Raw genomic sequence first — 19065 nt, 5'->3', positions numbered from 1 at the left:
AATCAACGTAGCATTTGAAATGAATCAATTTGCAGCATTTGCTTTATATTTACAAAGATCAAAAATGTGAGAAATTCTCATCGACACTGATATTTGCCATTCAAAAGATAGCCAATAATGATAACATCATCATATTATCTGCATACTAAACTGTGATTTGCCTGTGGGATATTGGGAATATATAGAGGGATTTATTTTGAGAAATGCAAATTCTAGTTATATGATTAAAACTGGTTTTATTTTGAATTTGAATCTCTAAATACACTCATTCAGTACAGCATTATTTGTCCAGGTGTCTGGTGTTAAAGTTGATCTAAAGTGGCAGAGAGACCAGGAAGACTCTGAACTCTGGGGGTTTTTCTGACGGGACCAGATGTTACAATTCTGTAACTCTGTATTTCCTCTCTTTTTTTTCCTCTCAGGTGATTCACAAGGGAATTAATTTAGCTACGCTTATCCTGTGAGAAAGCTCTGTGGTTTTTAAGCGTGAGGTACCTTGTTGACTCCGTTGGCCATGGCCTGCAGGGTGAGCTCACGCGGGCCGTCCACCGTCTTGCCATCGTCGGTGGGACCCCAGCTGGCGCTGTAGATGTCAATGACCTGTGGCATGTGGCTGATGGACGAGGCCTCGATGATGTCCGTCATGAAGGGCTGGTCCAGCATACGAATGCCTGCGAAATGGCAGGATTGAGAACATGTGAACAACAGGAAAACCCTTGATGTTACTCTATTGATGCTCTGCGGTGATGAGTACAGGCGTGAGAGGGCTTGAGATTCACTGAAGATAATGGCTTAGGATCTTCATCAAGCACAAATGAGATTTAACCTTTACTTTGATGTCTCTCTCGTTTACCAAACCTGCTGAAAATTACCTTATGTGGTCTACACTTACAAAAGTGTATACTGCAAGTTCATTATATTACACAAACTTAAGTAAAGTTCAAGTATTCCACGTAAACTTTATTTAGTAAGTGTACTAATATCATTGAGGATACTTGTATGTATATGTCAATACATGGGACTCAACTGGCTTACTTTTAATTTATAAAAATATACTCTTCAAAGTATACTTGCCTTAATTCTAGCAAGTATACAAAAAAGTCTAAGCACACTTGGCCTATACTTAATCTTTTGATTGAGATATACTTAAGAAAAGTATAATTAAGTATTTTAAGTATACTTTTATTTAAAAAAAAGTTCAAAGCTGCATGCAAAATGATATGCACTTATACACTAGAAACGTATATACACTAAAATACACTAAGCGTACTATAGTAGGAGTAGCCATACTAATATCAGTTCACTAGTAGTATAAGTGTATGTGTACTATTGCAATATTTCTTGGAAATAAAAGGGCCCATTATAAAGTTTATAAAAGTATAATTTTAAGTGTATTCTGCCCAGAACAGAACCATTCCCCCAACCTACAATGTATGCTAATCGTAAGTGATATTGACGATAGTGGTCCTAACAGAACTCTAATATAATTCAATAGTTTTTAAACTGCGAATATAATTGTACTCCTGAACAAAGGACTGTACTAAATATACTTCGAATCTGTATACAGTGGTTTCTATATACATGTATCAGTATACAGCAGATGTTAAAGCTTAAATCCATGTATGAAGGCACTCCAGGAACATCAGTGGCTTTAAGACTGACTGAGAGTCCTCATACTGACCTCTTCCTGGAGGAAAACCTTCTGTGAGCTGAAGAGCTGAAGCTAGATTCATGCGTGTGTCCCTTTGTGAGGGACAAAAGACATTCACTGGCTATTAGTTACTCGCCTTTTCTTTTGTGGTCTTTTGAAAAGAAAAAAATAATCAATGTGCCGCAGAGAGTAAATGATGTTTTTATTGATGCTGCTGTTGGTGCTGGCTGCTGGATGTTGTGAAATTATCAATTGAGCTGATATTCCATTAGGCTAAGAAACAAAGCAATGTCTCAAACGGAGACAAGTCACTCATCATTACTGACTGCACAGAACAAACCTGATAAAGCATGCAAGTATTTTAATTACAACACTGTTTTGATAGCATCCATACACGTGAATGTGAATATTGTTTCTAACATTTGAAACATGCATTTTCTGTAAAGTTGCATTTAAAAAGCGCCGTACAAATAATCACGCATTGAATTGCATGCTGAATTTGTACATTTCTCTGCACCATCTGCAACCAAATGTATGTTCTTGGTATTATTAGGGTTGTTCGAGAAGACGCTTTTGCTCAGAAGCAGTTGTTGTGATGTGATGACACCAGCAAACCTCACAATCCAATAACTTAATATCAGTAATATACATGAGTAAATAATACGTATATGTGAACACTCAGTGTGATTTTTCTGAAATCTAAAAATGGAGGAAACAGATTATTTTTGGGGGGAAATTAAATAAAAAGGACACTGGATTACTTCTAAATTCATCTTCACATAAAAGCAGCAGTATTTCAGTTGCATCCACTGAAAACTTCTCAGCTGGTATACTATGGCAAGTGTCTATTGTCTGGCTTGACAGCTCTTTTCTGGTTCCTTCCCTGACAGCATGCCTACTCTGCTCCACTTTCAAGACGATTCGCTTGACATCTCATTTGAGATGTTAATGTTATTATGAGGTCATCACTGTCAAAGCCTACCAGAGACATACCTGCAACCTTGGAGTTGTAGGCCACGCCCACCCCACAGATGTTGTTGTTTGAAACCGCAGACACCTCTCCAGCACACCTGGTGCCATGACTGAAAAACACCAGTAACACATCACATATTTCACCATTATTTCACATTTCACAATTGATGTAAATAGAAATATAGAACAAGCTAAATAGAAACATCCCGAAAGCCGAGAATACACTACACAGCTGTCAGTCCGATTGGATTGAGTTTGGTCTTGAGGACGGATCAGTTGCTGTTTGCAGTCACATAGTTTGTGATGTCTAAAGATTATAGTCCTCGAATTCAAGAATCAGTCATTGCCAGCCATTTTCACAAATAATTTTTTAAACATGTTTAATATTTGCAACTGATGCCAGAATTTGATTACAAATTGATTACAAGAATTTATTTCTTGTCTTTCTTTTAATTCATAAGTTAACACTGCAAATTAAATGGTTTCAGGTTTTTTTTTTCTGTAGTCGAAGAAAGCATATGCTAAATTATTTCAGTCATTTCTCTCATTTTAAAGATTATCAAGAATACTTTTATTTCGATCTGCCGTCTAATAAAAGTTAAGAAAAAATAGAATTAGCCGATAGATTAGCCTATAGATTAGCCTATAGGCCTATCTATAGACTACAGACTAATTCCATTTTTTCTTAACTTTTAACTTCTTAAAATGTGTTATGAGGATTTTTAAATCAACTTTATAACAAATAGGCTAGGCTTACGAATTTAACAAATGTGTTAAAATACATTTGTTGAGGCAATGCAAACTAAGATCCACTGGGCTCAGGTGGTGGTGACTGTAATCACGGTTATTTAACCTTTAAATGCATACCTCGGGTCTTTAGCGGCCCGGTACATCATTCTCTGCCCTCTTCCTCCTTCAATTTTTAAAGTTAGACATCAGCTTTCTTAGTATTCCTCAATCTATTCATTATAAACAATATAACAAGAACAAAATAGTAAAATATAAAATAATGCCTGTTTTCTGATTAATTAAAGACCCGAGGTATGTAAATGTGTGAGTATTTTTTTTTCTGCACAACTATATTTACATATCTGATGACTCAATATGTGCAATGCATCTTTATTCTTCGAGGTGGCACTGTTTGATACACAATGATGATGTGATGTTTCACTCATAATTACTGCAGGCATAAAACAAACGAATATCATCAGCAAAAATGTAACTGGTTTGAATGGTTTTACTGCAGAGCAATTACTGTACGCAATGAAATATAAGTGACGCTGCCATTTGATGCTGGATGTGGTGAATAAGCTGCCAGTGATCAAAATAGTGAACATGAAGTCACTGAAAACGATAGTTTTGAGAATATGGTTGAGATCGTGAATATGAACCAATGCTGAATCTGGAAGCATGCTCTAACTATGACAGCGATGGAAAAATCATCTGCTCAAATTGAACCCTTTTAAGTTTCAGAAGGTAACAAATATGCTTTATTTTATTCTTTTGTAATTGTTCTTAAAACATCAAGAGATTTTTTTGCTATTGCAGCAGTTAGAGATCCATTCATGCTGGATATATAGGTCTGGGTTGCTAAAGATCTGAATATGTAATAATGATTCAGTGTATGGAACTCGGCAATGGTGACAATCAACAAAAGAAAATGTTATGTTGAAATGCATGCTGGGTATATAGTATAAACCTCATTCATGACTCCCAGCATGCATTGCAGTTGATCTGTTTTTCTGAATTAGTTTGATGACCAAACTGAATTAGTTCAGTTTGATGAATTTAGTTGTGGGAAGTCGTGGCCTAATGGTTAGAGAGTCGGACTCGTAATCCAAAGGTTGTGGGTTCGAGTCTCGGGCCGGCAGGGATTGTAGGTGGGGGGAGTGAATGTCCAGCGCTCTCTCCACCCTCAATACCACGACTGAGGTGCCCTTGAGCAAGGCACTGAACCCCCAACTGCTCCCCGGGCGCCGCAGCATAAATGCCCACTGCTCCGGGTGTGTGTTCACGAAAAGAACGGAAATGGTAAGGGACTGTTTTTACACTTGTTGAACATTTTCTCAACATTAATTGCGGGTGCAAAAGTGATATTAATTCAATGCCATTAACCTTGACAAATCAACTATTTTTAACATTGATTCTATGGTTTTCACCTGCTCTCTTACTATCTGGGAATCTATGTATGAGAACTGAAAACTACAACAGAAGGCAAGACTTTCAGCAAATAACCGCAGGTTCATTCTGTTCCTCATCAAAGCAAGATTCAAGATTCAAGAGTTTTTATTTGTCACATACACAATTATACAGGGTATAACCAGCAGTGAAATGTAAGTCAGGTCCGCTCCAAGGACAGTGCAATTATAAAGAATACAAATATTAAGAAGGAGAAGTACAAAACATAAAATAAAATAAAAGAATAAAAATAAAATAAAATAAAATACGATAAGATAAAAAATATAAATATAAATGTGCAGGACAGTATGTTGTTGACTTAAATAGTAATGAGAGGAATGTGCAAAAATAATGTGCAAAATGTTGTACAGGGTGTTTGAATAGCAGCAATATGAGGTAGAGAAAAATTATGAATAGCTTATTGATATATGATATTTACATGGAGAAAAATTATGAATAGCTTATTGATATGGTGATATTTACATGGAGTCAAGTGATGTTATGACACAGAGTTAGAGTTTAGGAGCCTGATGGCCTGGGGGAAGAAGCTCCTCCTAAGTCTCTCAGTTTTTGCCATCAGGCTACGGAAGCGCTTACCAGATGGAAGCAAAGTGAATAGTCGGTTAGCAGGGTGATTTGGGTCCTTGAAGATTTTAACAGCTCTACTTTTGCAGCGTTTGAGGTAGATGTCCTGCATAGAGGGGAGAGCAGACCCTGAGATGCGCTCAGCTAAGCGCACAACTCTCTGTAGTGCTTTGCAGTCCTGATTGGAGCTGTTTCCATACCACACTGAGATGCACTGAGTCAATACACTTTCTATGGTCCCTGAATAGAAAGTTTTCAGGATTGCTGGTGAGACCCTGAATTTCCTCAGCTGTCGCAGATGGTGCAGTCTTTGCCTGGCTTTCTTAACCTGTGATTGGATGTGTGTAGTCCAAGTCAGGTTCTCGGAGATGTTTACGCCGAGGTACTTGAAGCTACTCACCCTCTCCACAGGGGTCCCACTGATCCTGAGAGGAGAGTAGGGCTGCTGCTGTCTCTTCCTAAAGTCCATGATCAGCTCTTTAGTTTTGCTCACATTCAGAGAGAGACAGTTGTCCTGGCACCATGATGTGAGACTCTCTACCTCATCCAAGTATGCGGTCTCATCGTTGTTGGAGATGAGGCCCAGAACCACAGTATCATCAGCGAATTTGACAATAGATGTGGAGCTGTGAGAGGACACGCAGTCATGCGTGTAGAGAGAGTAGAGCAGGGGACTCAGGACACAGCCCTGTGGGGCTCCTATGTTCAGAGTGATGGAGTTTGAGGTGAACTGGCCAACTTTCACCACTTGAGGTCTGCCGGTGAAGTCTTGAATCCAGTCACAGAGTGAGGAGTTTAGGCCGAGGTCTGTGAGTTTAGATGCCAGCTTGATGGGGACTATAGTGTTGAAAGCTGAGCTATAGTCAATGAATAGCAGCCTTACATAATTCCCATTGTTGCTGTCCATGTGTGTGAGGGAAGAGTGGAGAACGTGAGAAATGGCATCGTCCGTGGATCTATTTGGGCGATAGGCAAACTGAAGAGGGTCCAAAGTATCAGAGATGGAGGAGCAGATGTGGCTCTTTACAAGTCTCTCAAAAACCTTCATGACTATAGATGTGAGGGCAACTGGGCGATAGTCATTCAGGCAAGAGGGTTTATTGTTCTTTGGCACAGGGATAATGATGGATTTTTTGAATGAGGTGGGAACTACGGAGGTAGCAAGGGACTCATTAAAAATGGAAGTGAACAAACCAGCGAGCTGATCGGCGCAGGACCTCAGAACACGGCCGGTTATCCCATCAGGTCCGGCTGCTTTCCTGACGTTCACTCTCTTTAGCGCCCTCCGAACCTCATCCTCCGACACGGTGATTACAGGATCATCGCTGCTCTGCCTGTTGCTTCCTGACGCGCCGCCGCCGTTGCCATCGAAGCGGCCGTAGAAGATGTTTAACTCGTCGGCCAGCAACGGATCTGCTCTCACCTCCGCGGAGGATTTGTTTCCGAAGTCACAGATGGTCCTCAGTCCCTGCCACATCCGTCGAGAGTCGTTGAGCTGGAAATGAGACTCAATTCTCTCTCTGTATCTGTGTTTAGCGGCTCTTACTGCGCGTCAGACAGCATAGAACGATGCTTTGTACTCGCTCGTATTCCCAGACAGAAGAGCCTCATTGTAAGCGGCAGTGCGTGTGTTAACCGCGGCACGGATTGTTCTGTCCACCCACGGTTTCTGATTGGAGAATGTCCTTATCGTTATTGTTTCTGTAGCTTGCCCGGTTAGCGTGTTTACAAAACAAGAACTTTACTTAGGCAAGGCAAGTTTATTTATATAGCACATTTCATACACAGTGGTAATTCAAAGTGCTTTACATGAAAGAAAGTGAAATAGTCATCAAAAATAATAATCACTGCAATAAAAACAAGGAATTTAAAACAAGGAATTAAAAAAAAAAAACAAGTATTAAAAACAAATATTCTGAAGCTTTGTTCAAACTCTTCTGCACTAAGTGAGCGGGGAACAAAAGCCTTCTAAAACACCTAACTATTCCACTACTTCACCCCGTACTTACTTTGAATATCATATCTGACCTATTCGCTAAAACTCAGAATTTAGAGTTGGTAGAGCGATTCACGACTAGAACCTCCATACTTAAATGAGCATATTCAGAATCTGTCCATCAGAAATTGTCTGTATCATGTAGCATCCACAAAAGGCTTTTGCATGGACATATAATTGAATATTCCATTACAATGGCAATAAGATGTTTACCTTTTAGATTTCTAAATGAAACTGGAATATTGGCAAAACTGGGAAATAGTAATGGGGTAAATACATTCGCGACACTTGACTATATTCCGATATTAATCTGGATTCATGTGAAAATGTAAATGAAGTTATTGATTCTGACCCTTACCCTACTTAAATAAGCCTCAAATGCACAAGACGAGCTGCTGAAAGAACAGAGGCTCCTCAGGAAGAGCCACAGCAACGCGTCCTCCTCCCCTGCACTCAGACAGACAGCGTTTCTATTTATATATAAGCGTCTGATTATGCTGTGAGTCTGCAGCTCAGATGATATTACTGCTGCTCTCAGCACACGCTCCAGCATGCTTCACACCCGCAACCAAGGCTGGAAAAACACAAGAGACACTTGTCTTCCTTCTATTAGATTCTGTCTGTCCTTGATGTGTAGCGTTCAAAATATCAATTATGCCAAGGTTTATCTGTAGTATCTTTCTACAAATACTGTATTCAGATTTGTCCTCGGAATCAATGTGGGTTGCGTCATTTTTGTGGAAACTAGGGCTATGTGCTGCTATTTTCACAATCAGCCAGTCTGAGAAAGACTAACCAGTACTAAGAAAGCCTTGTATAAAAAGGCTGATCACTTGACTTCAATCTCACGTTGTTTTTGTCTTGCATCTCAAGTTTGATCATGAATACAGGTTTTATAAGAACCAGAAAGGCACAGATACCATCACAAAACAAAACATTTAACTACTACTGTAAGAATTTCCCATAAAAGCACAGCACCTCTTAGCATTTGTGTCCGTGTGTCTTTGGCACAGTGAGCGTCTCTGAAGGTGTGATGGCGTGCTGTTTGAGCAGTGCGGCACGCTGACAGAAGGCTTGCCAATCTTCACTGACCTTCAGTAGGGCACCTTCTGTCCAACATACATACTGTACATACGCAGAAGAAATATCTGCCTGCTGCACAAACCTCCACAATAAATAGCTCTGCAGCTAAGCCAAGAAAACATCTACCCTGTGCTTTTGAATATATTTCAGTTTTTTTTTTTTTAACAGGTTCAAAGCTGGGAATTCTGGCTCTCTCGAGTGAATATTGCTTTTTAATTAGGTTTAATCAGGCTAGTGTGGTGAATATAGCACGACATATGATCTAACAGGAGCAGGAGAGGTTGTGCTCAGGTGATGTCAATTTAAATCAGTTCAATGGCATTTTCCAGTCTCCTTTCTAATTTCTCTACAAACCATCCATAGTAGGTTGATTCCTGTGAAAAAGTATAACTGTTTTGGCTCTGCATCACTACATAAGTATTATTGTTGAGTATCAGAAACACTGGATCAAGCAATGGCATGAATTTGGGGTGGGACTATATACAGTATGTGTCCAATTAATGCCATCCTGCATCTGCATCAGTGTCTCAGCAATGGATGCTCTGCAGTGAATGGGTGCCGTCAGAATGAGTTCAAACAGATGATAAAAACATCACAATAATGTTTTTAATTTAATGATTCATTTGTTTCTTATAAACACACATCTTTTGTCTTCTGCAGATGTTAACTGATGGACTGGAGTGGTGTGGATTATTGTGATGTTTTTATCAGCTGTTTGGACTCTCATTCTGACGGCACCCATTCACTGCAGAGCATCCATTGCTGAGACACTGATGCAGAGACACATTTCTACAAACCTGATGAAGAAACAAACTCATCTACATTTTGTCTGATCTAATGGTTGAGCACATTTTAAGCTGAATTTTATTTTGGGGTGAACAATTTCTTTAAACTGTCGACTTGTTTATGGCTAGCTACCTGAATAATAACACATCTAGCTTGGCTCAGACATTTAAAGACAATCTATCACACTCTTGAGCATTGAGGGCAAGAGTATTTTCAACTGGGCCATATTTTATGGTGAGATTTTTGCTTCTTTCTTGTCCACACTCCCTCACTCACATAAACATCTCTGATTTGTTCAGTTTCAGCATGCACAGCAGAGCGGACGATCAAATGATTTATTCAGAAAGAGTGGAGGAAAGCATTGATTTAGGGCTGCAGCTTTGACTGAATGCTTCTTTGTGGAGCCAAAAATGGTTCTTCTATGGCATAGCTGTGAAAAACCTTTTAAGTACCTTTATTTTTAAGAGTGTAAGATTCTCTCTCTTTTTATACTTTAAAATATATAGCATTAAAAGTACAAAAATTATATTGATCAAAAGTAACATTTAAAATCTTACAAAACATTTCTATTTCAAATAAATGCTGTCCTTTTGAACTTTCTGTTCATCTGTGAGTCCTGAAAAATAAAAATGATCAAGGTTTCCACAACATGTTGAGCAGCACAACTGTTTTCAACTTTGATAATAATCAGAAAAGTTTCTTGAGCAGCAAACAGAATGATTTCTGAAGGATCATGTGACACTGGAGAAATTATGCTGAAAATTCAGCTTGGATCACAGCAATACATTACATGTTAACAGATATTCACATAGAAAACAGCTATTTTAATTATAATTTTTTTTTTCACAATATTACTGTTTTTACTGTATTTTTCATCAGATAAAGCAGCCTTAGGCTATGTTCCCACTTGGCGTCGTTTTTGAAGCTGCCAGCGTCTGTTTTACAGTATAATCCTATTGAGTAAACTGTGTTTTTAAAAAAAGTCCTGAGTGCTTTTTTATCTGCAGCTCAGAGCATCTTTTCAAGTAAAAAAAAAAGGTTCAACTTTTCTGAAAAGAAAAAAAAAGCTCTATGTCAAGCGCATTTTTGACAGCTGACCAATGACAAGCCAGCAGCCAGTCGTTTCCATGACAACAAGAAAAAATGGAGAAGATAGCCAGTAGACAGATCGTAGTTTCGGAGCACAAGGAGTTGTATGATATGAGCACAAAACTCTATGCAGCCTATAATATGCTGCAAACGATGCATCATCCAACCGGAGATCCTGGACTAAATTGTTGTGAGCATCTACTGTTTCCTTCCCCGTATAATGTTGCGCACCCATAAACGTCATTGGGAACCAATGTTCAATTCAAGTTTATTCAATTTAAGTTTATTTGTATAGTGCTTTTCACGATGCAAATCGTTGCAAATCAGCTTTAAAGAAAATTAAGGTTTCTACATTATATTTAGCAATAGCTTATCAGTGGTGATCTCAAGTTGATGTCCATATGGCAGGAATGTACGGTAAAAATCAAGCAGTTAGTTAATGTCATGTAATCAAACAGACAGTGAACACTATTAACAGCAATTATTATTTGTTTTTTTTTTTACTTTTTTTTTTCTTCTTCTTTTTTTTAGCTAGTTAGGTGCTATTCTTGACTGGATAACTAGCAGGTTTTAAAAGCCCTTTAAAATTAAATATGTACTACCCCCCCCCCCCCCCAGCCCAGGGACTGGTAAGAGACTTTTCAAAATTTTAATTTAAAAATCTTACTAACCCCAAATTCAATGCTAGTGTGCAATAAATAATAAATAGAAAGTCATGTAGGGAAAGAGAGAGAGAAAGAGTGTATTATTAAAGTTAATTTTGTGTTGATTAGTTTATATATTTAATTTGGAAGTTGAAAGCATTAAAAAAGGCTGCGACACAAGTTTAAAAGAGACTCATTTTGATTCTAAATTCCAACTGGATGAGTCACATTCAAAACTGTAAAATAGTAAATATACAAACCATTGCATAAGCTTTGCTTTGTGCCCACTCCATATTTGTTTACATGACTACATGTTTCTTGCTACTTTCACATGAAGATCACAAAGTCATGGCCACTGATATTAGTCAAACACACGCAGCACATCAGAATACAGTCACACAGTCCAGCTCCAGAGCTGAGCTCCTCACCTGTTGAACCAGTCGTCTGTGTAGCGTGGGTATGGGTACGGGTCGTTGCTACTGAAGTCAAAGCTGGCTTCTGCGTTCTGAAACATCAACAAGAAATACAGCATCCGTCATCACGCGTCGCAGACTTACGAATTAGTGCCAATTATGTCAAAACAAACAATGAGCCTATTTCAATAATTAGTCATTCATTATTTTGAAACCAACTCTGGAATTTCCATTGTGCTCACACCCCTGTGTGTTTCCGTTGCCCCTCATTAAGCATTCATCTAGCTATTCCTTAATTAACCGTCCAGCCGCTCTCAGAGGTAATATATTTGAGCACGGCGGGAAACACACACTGACACCTAAATTATGTGAGGAACTTTATTCTGGTCTGGCAGAGAGATGAGATACAAAAAAAGGTCATGACAAAATCTAATACCACTGTATGAGTCATTGTCACATTAATGGTGTATATAAGGATGTGCATGAAAATTCAATGAATAAATGTTAAGGCTTATTTGTATGCAATCCAAGTAAACTAGAAGATCATATTGTTCATATATATATATATATATATGAATCTCTACTATCACTTTTTAGCAATTTAAAAGTAGTAATTTGTTTCGAAAAAGAAAAGAAAAAATGACTCACCCCAAACTTTGTTACAAAATATTTCTATTGTGACTAAATACTGTTCTTTTTAACTTTCTATTCATCAAAGAATCAAGTCAAGTCACCTTTATATATAACACTTTTAACAATACAGATTGCGTCAAAGCAGTTTCACAGTGTTAAATATGAAAAATACTAACCCTAGATAAAAATAAATATACTTAAATGTATTTGAAATACATGTATTTTATGCAATGTATTCTAAATGCATTTTTATATTTTTAGGTACTTAATAAAATGTTCTGCAACTGTACTTTTAGTATACTAAACTGGTGTGCTTAAAGTCTGCTAAATTGGAACAAATACAGAGTTCTGGCATGAAACTCAAAATTGGCGTAGTGTGATAGGTCCAACTCAATCTGACCTAATGACATCATTATCATATGGCTCAGCTGATTGGTTTTCTCCTGTATCAGTAGCCAATGAGCTCACTGCTCAGTATTCAAATACCTGGCTTTCGTTTGCTGTAGCAGTTTGACAGCGCACTTCAGAAACCCTCCACCTTCCCCAGCTCCACCTGTATAGATCTGCTACGAGGTGATTCATGTACGCTATATGGGGTTATTCATATGTGTTATATGTGCAGCATGTATCACAGCAGCATGTTGTGGATGTATTGGCAGTAGCAAGTTTCGGACTTGCTCTGCCGCAGCATCAGCAGCGTAGCAGATCTTTCCCGCCCAGACCAAACACATTAACATTGTCATGTACATTACCATGCCAATCTCTCAGAGAGTTGCCATGACTTTTTGCACTTTAATTGTGCAGAAGTAGTGCTGAAGGCCAATTAAAGACATAGTATATTTGATTGTGCTAAAGGGAAAGGGAAGTGGTGTGTGGCCAAGTATGGTGACCCATACTCGGAATTTGTGCTCTGCATTTAACCCATCCAAGTGTACACACAGTAGTGAACATACACCCGGAGCAGTGGGCAGCCAATGCTACGGCGCCCGGGGAGCAGTAGGGGGTTCGGTGCCTTGCTCAAGGGTCTCACCTCAGTCGTGGTATTGAGGATGGAGAGAGTGTTGGTTATTCACTCCTCCACCTACAATCCCTGCCGGACCTGAGACTCGAACCCACGACCTTCAGGTTACAAGTCCAACTCTCCATCCATTAGGCCATGACTGCCCCTAAAGTGGAACTATTGCAAGTATACGTCAGGTACACTTTAATTATTTTGCATTTAAAGTCTGATATTATTCAAAGATCATACAATCCTCATCTAAAGTGACATTAAATCACATTTTAGACTTAATATTAAGAAAAGTGCATTGTGTACAAGTAAAGTTTAATTATAATTTTTATATCAGTAGGTCTCGAGTTATCTGTCAGTCAATATGTTAATAGATTTGAACTATACTTAGTATGAAATAAATGTATTTTAAATATATAACTTTTTTACTAGGGAATGCAAAAGGACAACAGTAAACACTCAATTTGCAGTCAAAGTCAGTTCATCATTGATTCAGTGATGTCCAGCTCAGTTCAGCTCAAATAGTATCTGTGTAATCAAGTTGATGATATCACTGGAAAATAACACTGAAGGCTGGAGAAATGAAGCTGAAAATTCAGCTTTGCATCAAAGAAATCAATTATATTTTAAAATATATATATATATACAGGTATATATATTGCGTTATTTTTACATTTCAAAATATTACATATATTTTAACATAAGAAACCTATTTAAAATATATAAAAAATCTTACTGATCCCAAACTTTTCAACAGCATATATAGCCTATAAGTATGGCATCAGTGCAAAAACTGCATTTCTGTTTCTTCATCACATTTGTGTGTAAATTTATGTCCTGATGGCTGTTTAGATATATCTACCACCATAAAAAAGATGTGAAATCTCTCTGTCTACTGTCACACAGAATATACAACCCAGTCCTAAACCGAGGAAAGACGCAGGAGCCATAAACATCTCTCATAAACTCAGCCAGTGAAATCATCTTCAGAGCGGATCCAGCAGAAACCTCGGGAGAACCTTCCCCGCTCTCACTCATCAGCGGTCGCTCGCTCCGTCGCTCTGGTCTTAACAGCTTTTCTCAGCAGGGTCCGGGCCACCATATGCTCTTTCATTATCTGGAGCATTCATTACCCGGAGAGACCCGAGCGCAGCCTTCGTTAGGCCAGAGTTGAAAAGATGGCAGTCTGGTAGTCAGTGGCTCCAGGCTGATGAGGATGCAGTCTGGCATTTACCAAGATGACTCAGTGGGAGACAAAAGGAAGGCCTTTCGCTCCCGAGGCCTGGCTTAATGACGAGTTTGGAGCAGGTAGCTGGAAGGACAGAACGGCTCGGGGGAGGATTTCATACCGCTGGTACCACGCATAATATGGACCATACCCTGGACCCTCAAAAATGAGATCCGCTGCTCTGAAATCAGTCCATCTTAAAAAGTTGAATCTTATTATTATACATTACTGACACTCTATCCTCCAATCTGATACTGTTAAGTGCTTTGACACAATCTGTATTGTTAAAAGCGCTATATAAATAAAGCTGACTTGACTTAAACACATCAAACTAACAAAACACTTTAAAGACGACACCCGGATCAAATGAATTTATTCATTTGACATTAGAATGAAGTTTCTTTATTAACTATTTAATGCTCCTATAACTTTTATTAGGGTAAAAAAAAGAAAAACAGGAGGACATGATGGTATTTACTATTTGTGCACACCAGAGGCTTTTAAATAAACTGTGAATCTAAAATATGCCTGTTAGAGAATGTACAAATATCGTTAGTTAACAGTGTTTATTTCATATCAATCCGTCATAAAAGCAGTTCTGGGCTTTTTTTTTTCTTCTTTTTTTTAGCTAGTTAGATGTTATTCTTGACTGGATAACTAGCAGGTTTTAAAAGCCCTTTAAAATTAAATATGTACACAGTTTGGATTAAATGAAAGTACAGTCAAATGTTACCTCCTGTATAGACTTTTCAATAAGATACCATTCATTAACATCGAAACATCAACATTTTTGTACCGTGAGAACACTAGTCAATAGCATAGCAATATTACCACGTCTGCTTTTTCACTCTCTCAGATAGAACTGCAGTTCCTTTAGCATTTGAATGCCTGATGCCTTTCATGGAAACCTGTCGATCAGTGTCAGGGGTGGGACTATACCGTGGGGTGTGTTTGTATTGGAATGTGACGAGCGAAAAAGCAGACGTGGTAATTCATATGGTAATGCAAGATTTGCAATTAAGTTTGGATTATGTCACAGTTTGTGTCCACATATGGAAAAAGCAATTGAAAATACCATTTGAAAATAGGCCGGAATATCCTTCCATATATATATATATATATATATATATATATATATAAAAAAAAAATTTTGAGACAAAAACTCAATTTATTTATTTTTTGTCCCCAAACATTGAATTTAATTTTAACTATGTTCTACCAGGCCACATCAAGTCAAGGCATGTTTTTTTTTTTTTTTTTTTTTTTACAAAGTGAGCAACATGCTGGAAAATGTTAGCTTTCACATCAGTAAAACAGCTATTATGATACATATCACACACCAGATTTCTGCAATCATTTAGTCTGTTTAACCCCCGCTGCTATCTTACAGTCCAATGCAAGCTCGTTTTCAGATCTGCCTCCATCCGATCAACAACCGATCTACAGAACCAAGTCCCACCCTACATTTTTTTCAATAATCTGTCACGTTGTTTCTGTTTAGTTCCTGTTTGCCCATATTTGGTTTTGTTCCAGTTCTTGTCATTAGTTAATCTTCTTTCATTTAGTTCACCTGTGTTTATTAATCATTTTGTTTACTCTTTTGTTTCCTGTTCTTTATAAGCATTCAGTTTCATTGCAGTCCTTGTCCGATCTCAGTTATGTTTGGTGTGTGTGTGTTCTTCATATTTCTAAGTTTGACTATTAAATGTTCCTATTGAAGATTCCTGAGTCTCCTGCGATTTCCTGCCTGACACAGCGTGACATAATCAGTTTTGCTCGGATTTAGGTCACAATATAGAAGAAGAGATCTGTTGCCACTTCCATTTCATTGGGACTCTAATCGTTAATGCAATTAATTGTTTTATTAATACTAACTATTTTAATTTTCAGATCGTTTCCAGTGTTTCTGCTTCCATAAAAAAAAGAATGCCGAATAGGTTTAAAATATGAATTTTGATGTTTGTGAGACCTGTTCAATGAAAAACACAAGACTTTAAAGCTCTGCCAGCAATGCCACTGCCACAGAATCCAAAAAAAAAAAAAAGAGAATCCAATTCCTTCTGTGAGTCTGCGCTGAGAGAAAGTAGAGCATGATGATGGTCAGCGGTCCCCGAGCGAACGGCCCCCGGAGCCCCTGCACATAGCCAGAGCACAGGAACTAATGATACATAAGTTTGCTGCGCTTTACAGCAGCGCGTCTTTCTCCATAATCCATCACAACGCAATCACGACATTCACATCCAGCCATTCATCTGCTCTCTATTGCCCAAGAGAGTTCATTAATGGAGAGCAAGAGCAAAACATGAAACCGCACCAATGCCTCCAAATGCCATCAAAGATACCGATATTCTGAATCTGCAATGTTTACATACATACATCTTCAGTGGTTATTTGGCTGAAACATATAATGTGCACTCATTACAGCCAGTCATTACTGCAAAATTATACCCAATAAATGGACTCTTATATCACTCTCAAGAAGTTTATTAACTCTTAAATGGAAGTGGAGGGCCTAAAACCTCCTGTAGCATGGTAAATATCTGTGAGGTCAAAGTTTAAACCGCTCTGAGGACCTCATGTGTGTATGACCGCATTTTAATCACCATGGAAACTGAACACCATCGAGGAAAGCAGTCGTATGTTGAAAGAAGCAGCGCTCTGTTTCTTGGCAAGTCTCCATTTGGCTGCCGCCTGGAGACTGCAGTTAGCAAGCGATGAATTAAATCCAGTCCCCTGTCAAAAACATCCTTCTAAATGATTATGCTAATTCACTCCTCATCCCACATTAGTCCTTATTAGACAAATTATCCTGAATCTATTTTTAACCCCACACACTTCAGCCACGTGCAAACACTAAAAACAAATGTTTACATGCCGCCTTTCGGCGAGTATAGTTTTGCTAAAAAAACAGCGGTTCTGGCGAGGAAAGTCTGGGAGGAATTGGTGCTAAATAAAACAGTAGCAGGGGAGGATATGCTGAGTTACTGCCTCATCTGGGCCCGGCTGGAGACGTCAGCCTCATCCCCCACCGCAGCCGAAGCCAGGTTATTTTTGGGTTAAAACTCATCTGTGGTGCTCCTGCGGCTCACAGAGCTCAGCGGGTCTCAGAACAATAATGGCTCTATTTCACTGGCAGATATCTAGCGCATTTCATTTGTGAAACATTCTGCAAGGATGCAATTCTGTTTCCGACTCTTATTTTGATTCCATCATGATTTCTTTCAGTGCTTTGGAAGGCCCTCCTCAGTAAATACTGTATACTAAACAAGAAATCTACACAGAAACAACATGTTTATTGTTACATAAATAAAACTGCAAAAATAATGTTTTCAAACACTCTCGCTATCTTTCACTGGTCAGGCAAACACATAGGCCAATCTCACACTGTTGGCTGAGTCAGTGTTGCCAGTTTTGAATTTGATTGTACGGGTCAAAATGGGTTTGTGGGGATGGACAAAGTTTGGACTGGTTTGGGAGCAGTTTGGCAAAGTTGCATTTACTGTACTCCATCTAGTCAGCCATTATGTTGTTACTAAACACACACACAGCAGCTGGTGTTGGTTAGACGAGCCGCACTTTTAGTCAATCAAGAGCAATAAAAGACAGACGTGATACTTAATGAGGGACATATTTTAGCACAATAAGGGATCAGATTTTGAACTCTTAGTTGTATATTCCAGTGATTGCTACGCCAAGGTAGCATAAATATAAGTTGTAGCTGCAGTCAAGAGTGGGAGAGTGAATCAAACCATGGATTGTTCTGTTTGAGGTTAAAACGCAGCACAAAACTAAGCACATTATTGTTATTAATTTTTAAAGACAAATGACACATTTTCGGCTGTTATGGTGTGTGCATGAGTGTATCAGTGTCAACCCAGAAAGTTAGCTTGTTGATTGAACTAATTACATTGCTTATTCCGATGACTTAAGGTCAATGCACACCAAGTCTGAAATTTTTGCACGTAAAAAAAAAACAACAACCTCACGTTGTGTCAATCACGTTTACATACTGCCTCTGGAACTTTCATCCATCATAAAAATTTCGGATCAGGTTCGATTTTCTGCGTTTTTGCATCCTTAGCAAGCATTTTGATAGGCAAGGATGACGAATACAAAACAAAAAACAAAAAAACATAAGAAAATTTCGGACTCAGTGTGCAAGGATCTTTACACTGGGAAATTTTGTCTACAATTGAATTGTTTTTGCTGTTGATATTGAAAGCGATGCATGTGTGTCTTCAAGGGTTAAATGTAGCATAGGCAGTTTCAGTGTCATCTAACAGAACTTCAAAAATAAATCCATGTTTTCAAACAACCTTTGCAAATGCTCTTTCACGCATCACACCACCCCCAACTCAAACATCACAAACACAGCTCAGGTCTATAAAAGTGAAGGCATGTCTCAACAGGTAAAAGTAGGCTACAGTCAATGAAATAAAACATATTAGGAATACTTCTAACTTGAAGAACTCCACAAGTTTGTCATATCTATTGAAACCCAAACATTCCATCAAATTTATCTTAAACATCCTCTGGCTCCACCTGCTACAGTAGCCACGCCCCCAAACTCTCACTATTGGCTGTGCGGAGGTATGCAAATACATATTTTGACAGGCAGGTAAGACATCCTATCATTGCATTCAGGTTCCCACTTTATATTAAGTGTCCCTAATATCTGTGTACCTACATAGTAACTAGATATGTATGTAGTATGTAACCAGAGTGTAAGTACTTACTGGTACATAGTATCTACAGCTCTAATGTTTGTATAACTACACACATGTAACAACCCTCAGAA

At 38.4% G+C, this 19065-nt stretch overlaps 1 protein-coding gene across 1 annotated transcript in view; it reads right to left on the bottom strand.

Annotated features, from left to right (window-relative positions):
• The window catches only part of LOC306883940 (neuroendocrine convertase 2-like), a 67800-nt gene that overhangs the window by 26677 nt on the left and 22058 nt on the right, over positions 1-19065 (bottom strand). The window contains exons 6-8 of the mRNA XM_079439479.1: positions 11413-11489; positions 2645-2733; positions 496-671 (exon numbers count right to left, since the gene is read on the bottom strand). Coding sequence (XP_079295605.1) covers positions 496-671; positions 2645-2733; positions 11413-11489 — 342 coding nt within the window. The remainder of the gene's footprint in view (positions 1-495; positions 672-2644; positions 2734-11412; positions 11490-19065) is intronic.

This window comes from Barbus barbus, assembly GCF_936440315.1.
Source record: "Barbus barbus genome assembly, chromosome: 18".
NCBI lineage: Eukaryota > Metazoa > Chordata > Actinopteri > Cypriniformes > Cyprinidae > Barbus > Barbus barbus.
This window is presented reverse-complemented; position numbering and strand designations above follow the sequence as displayed.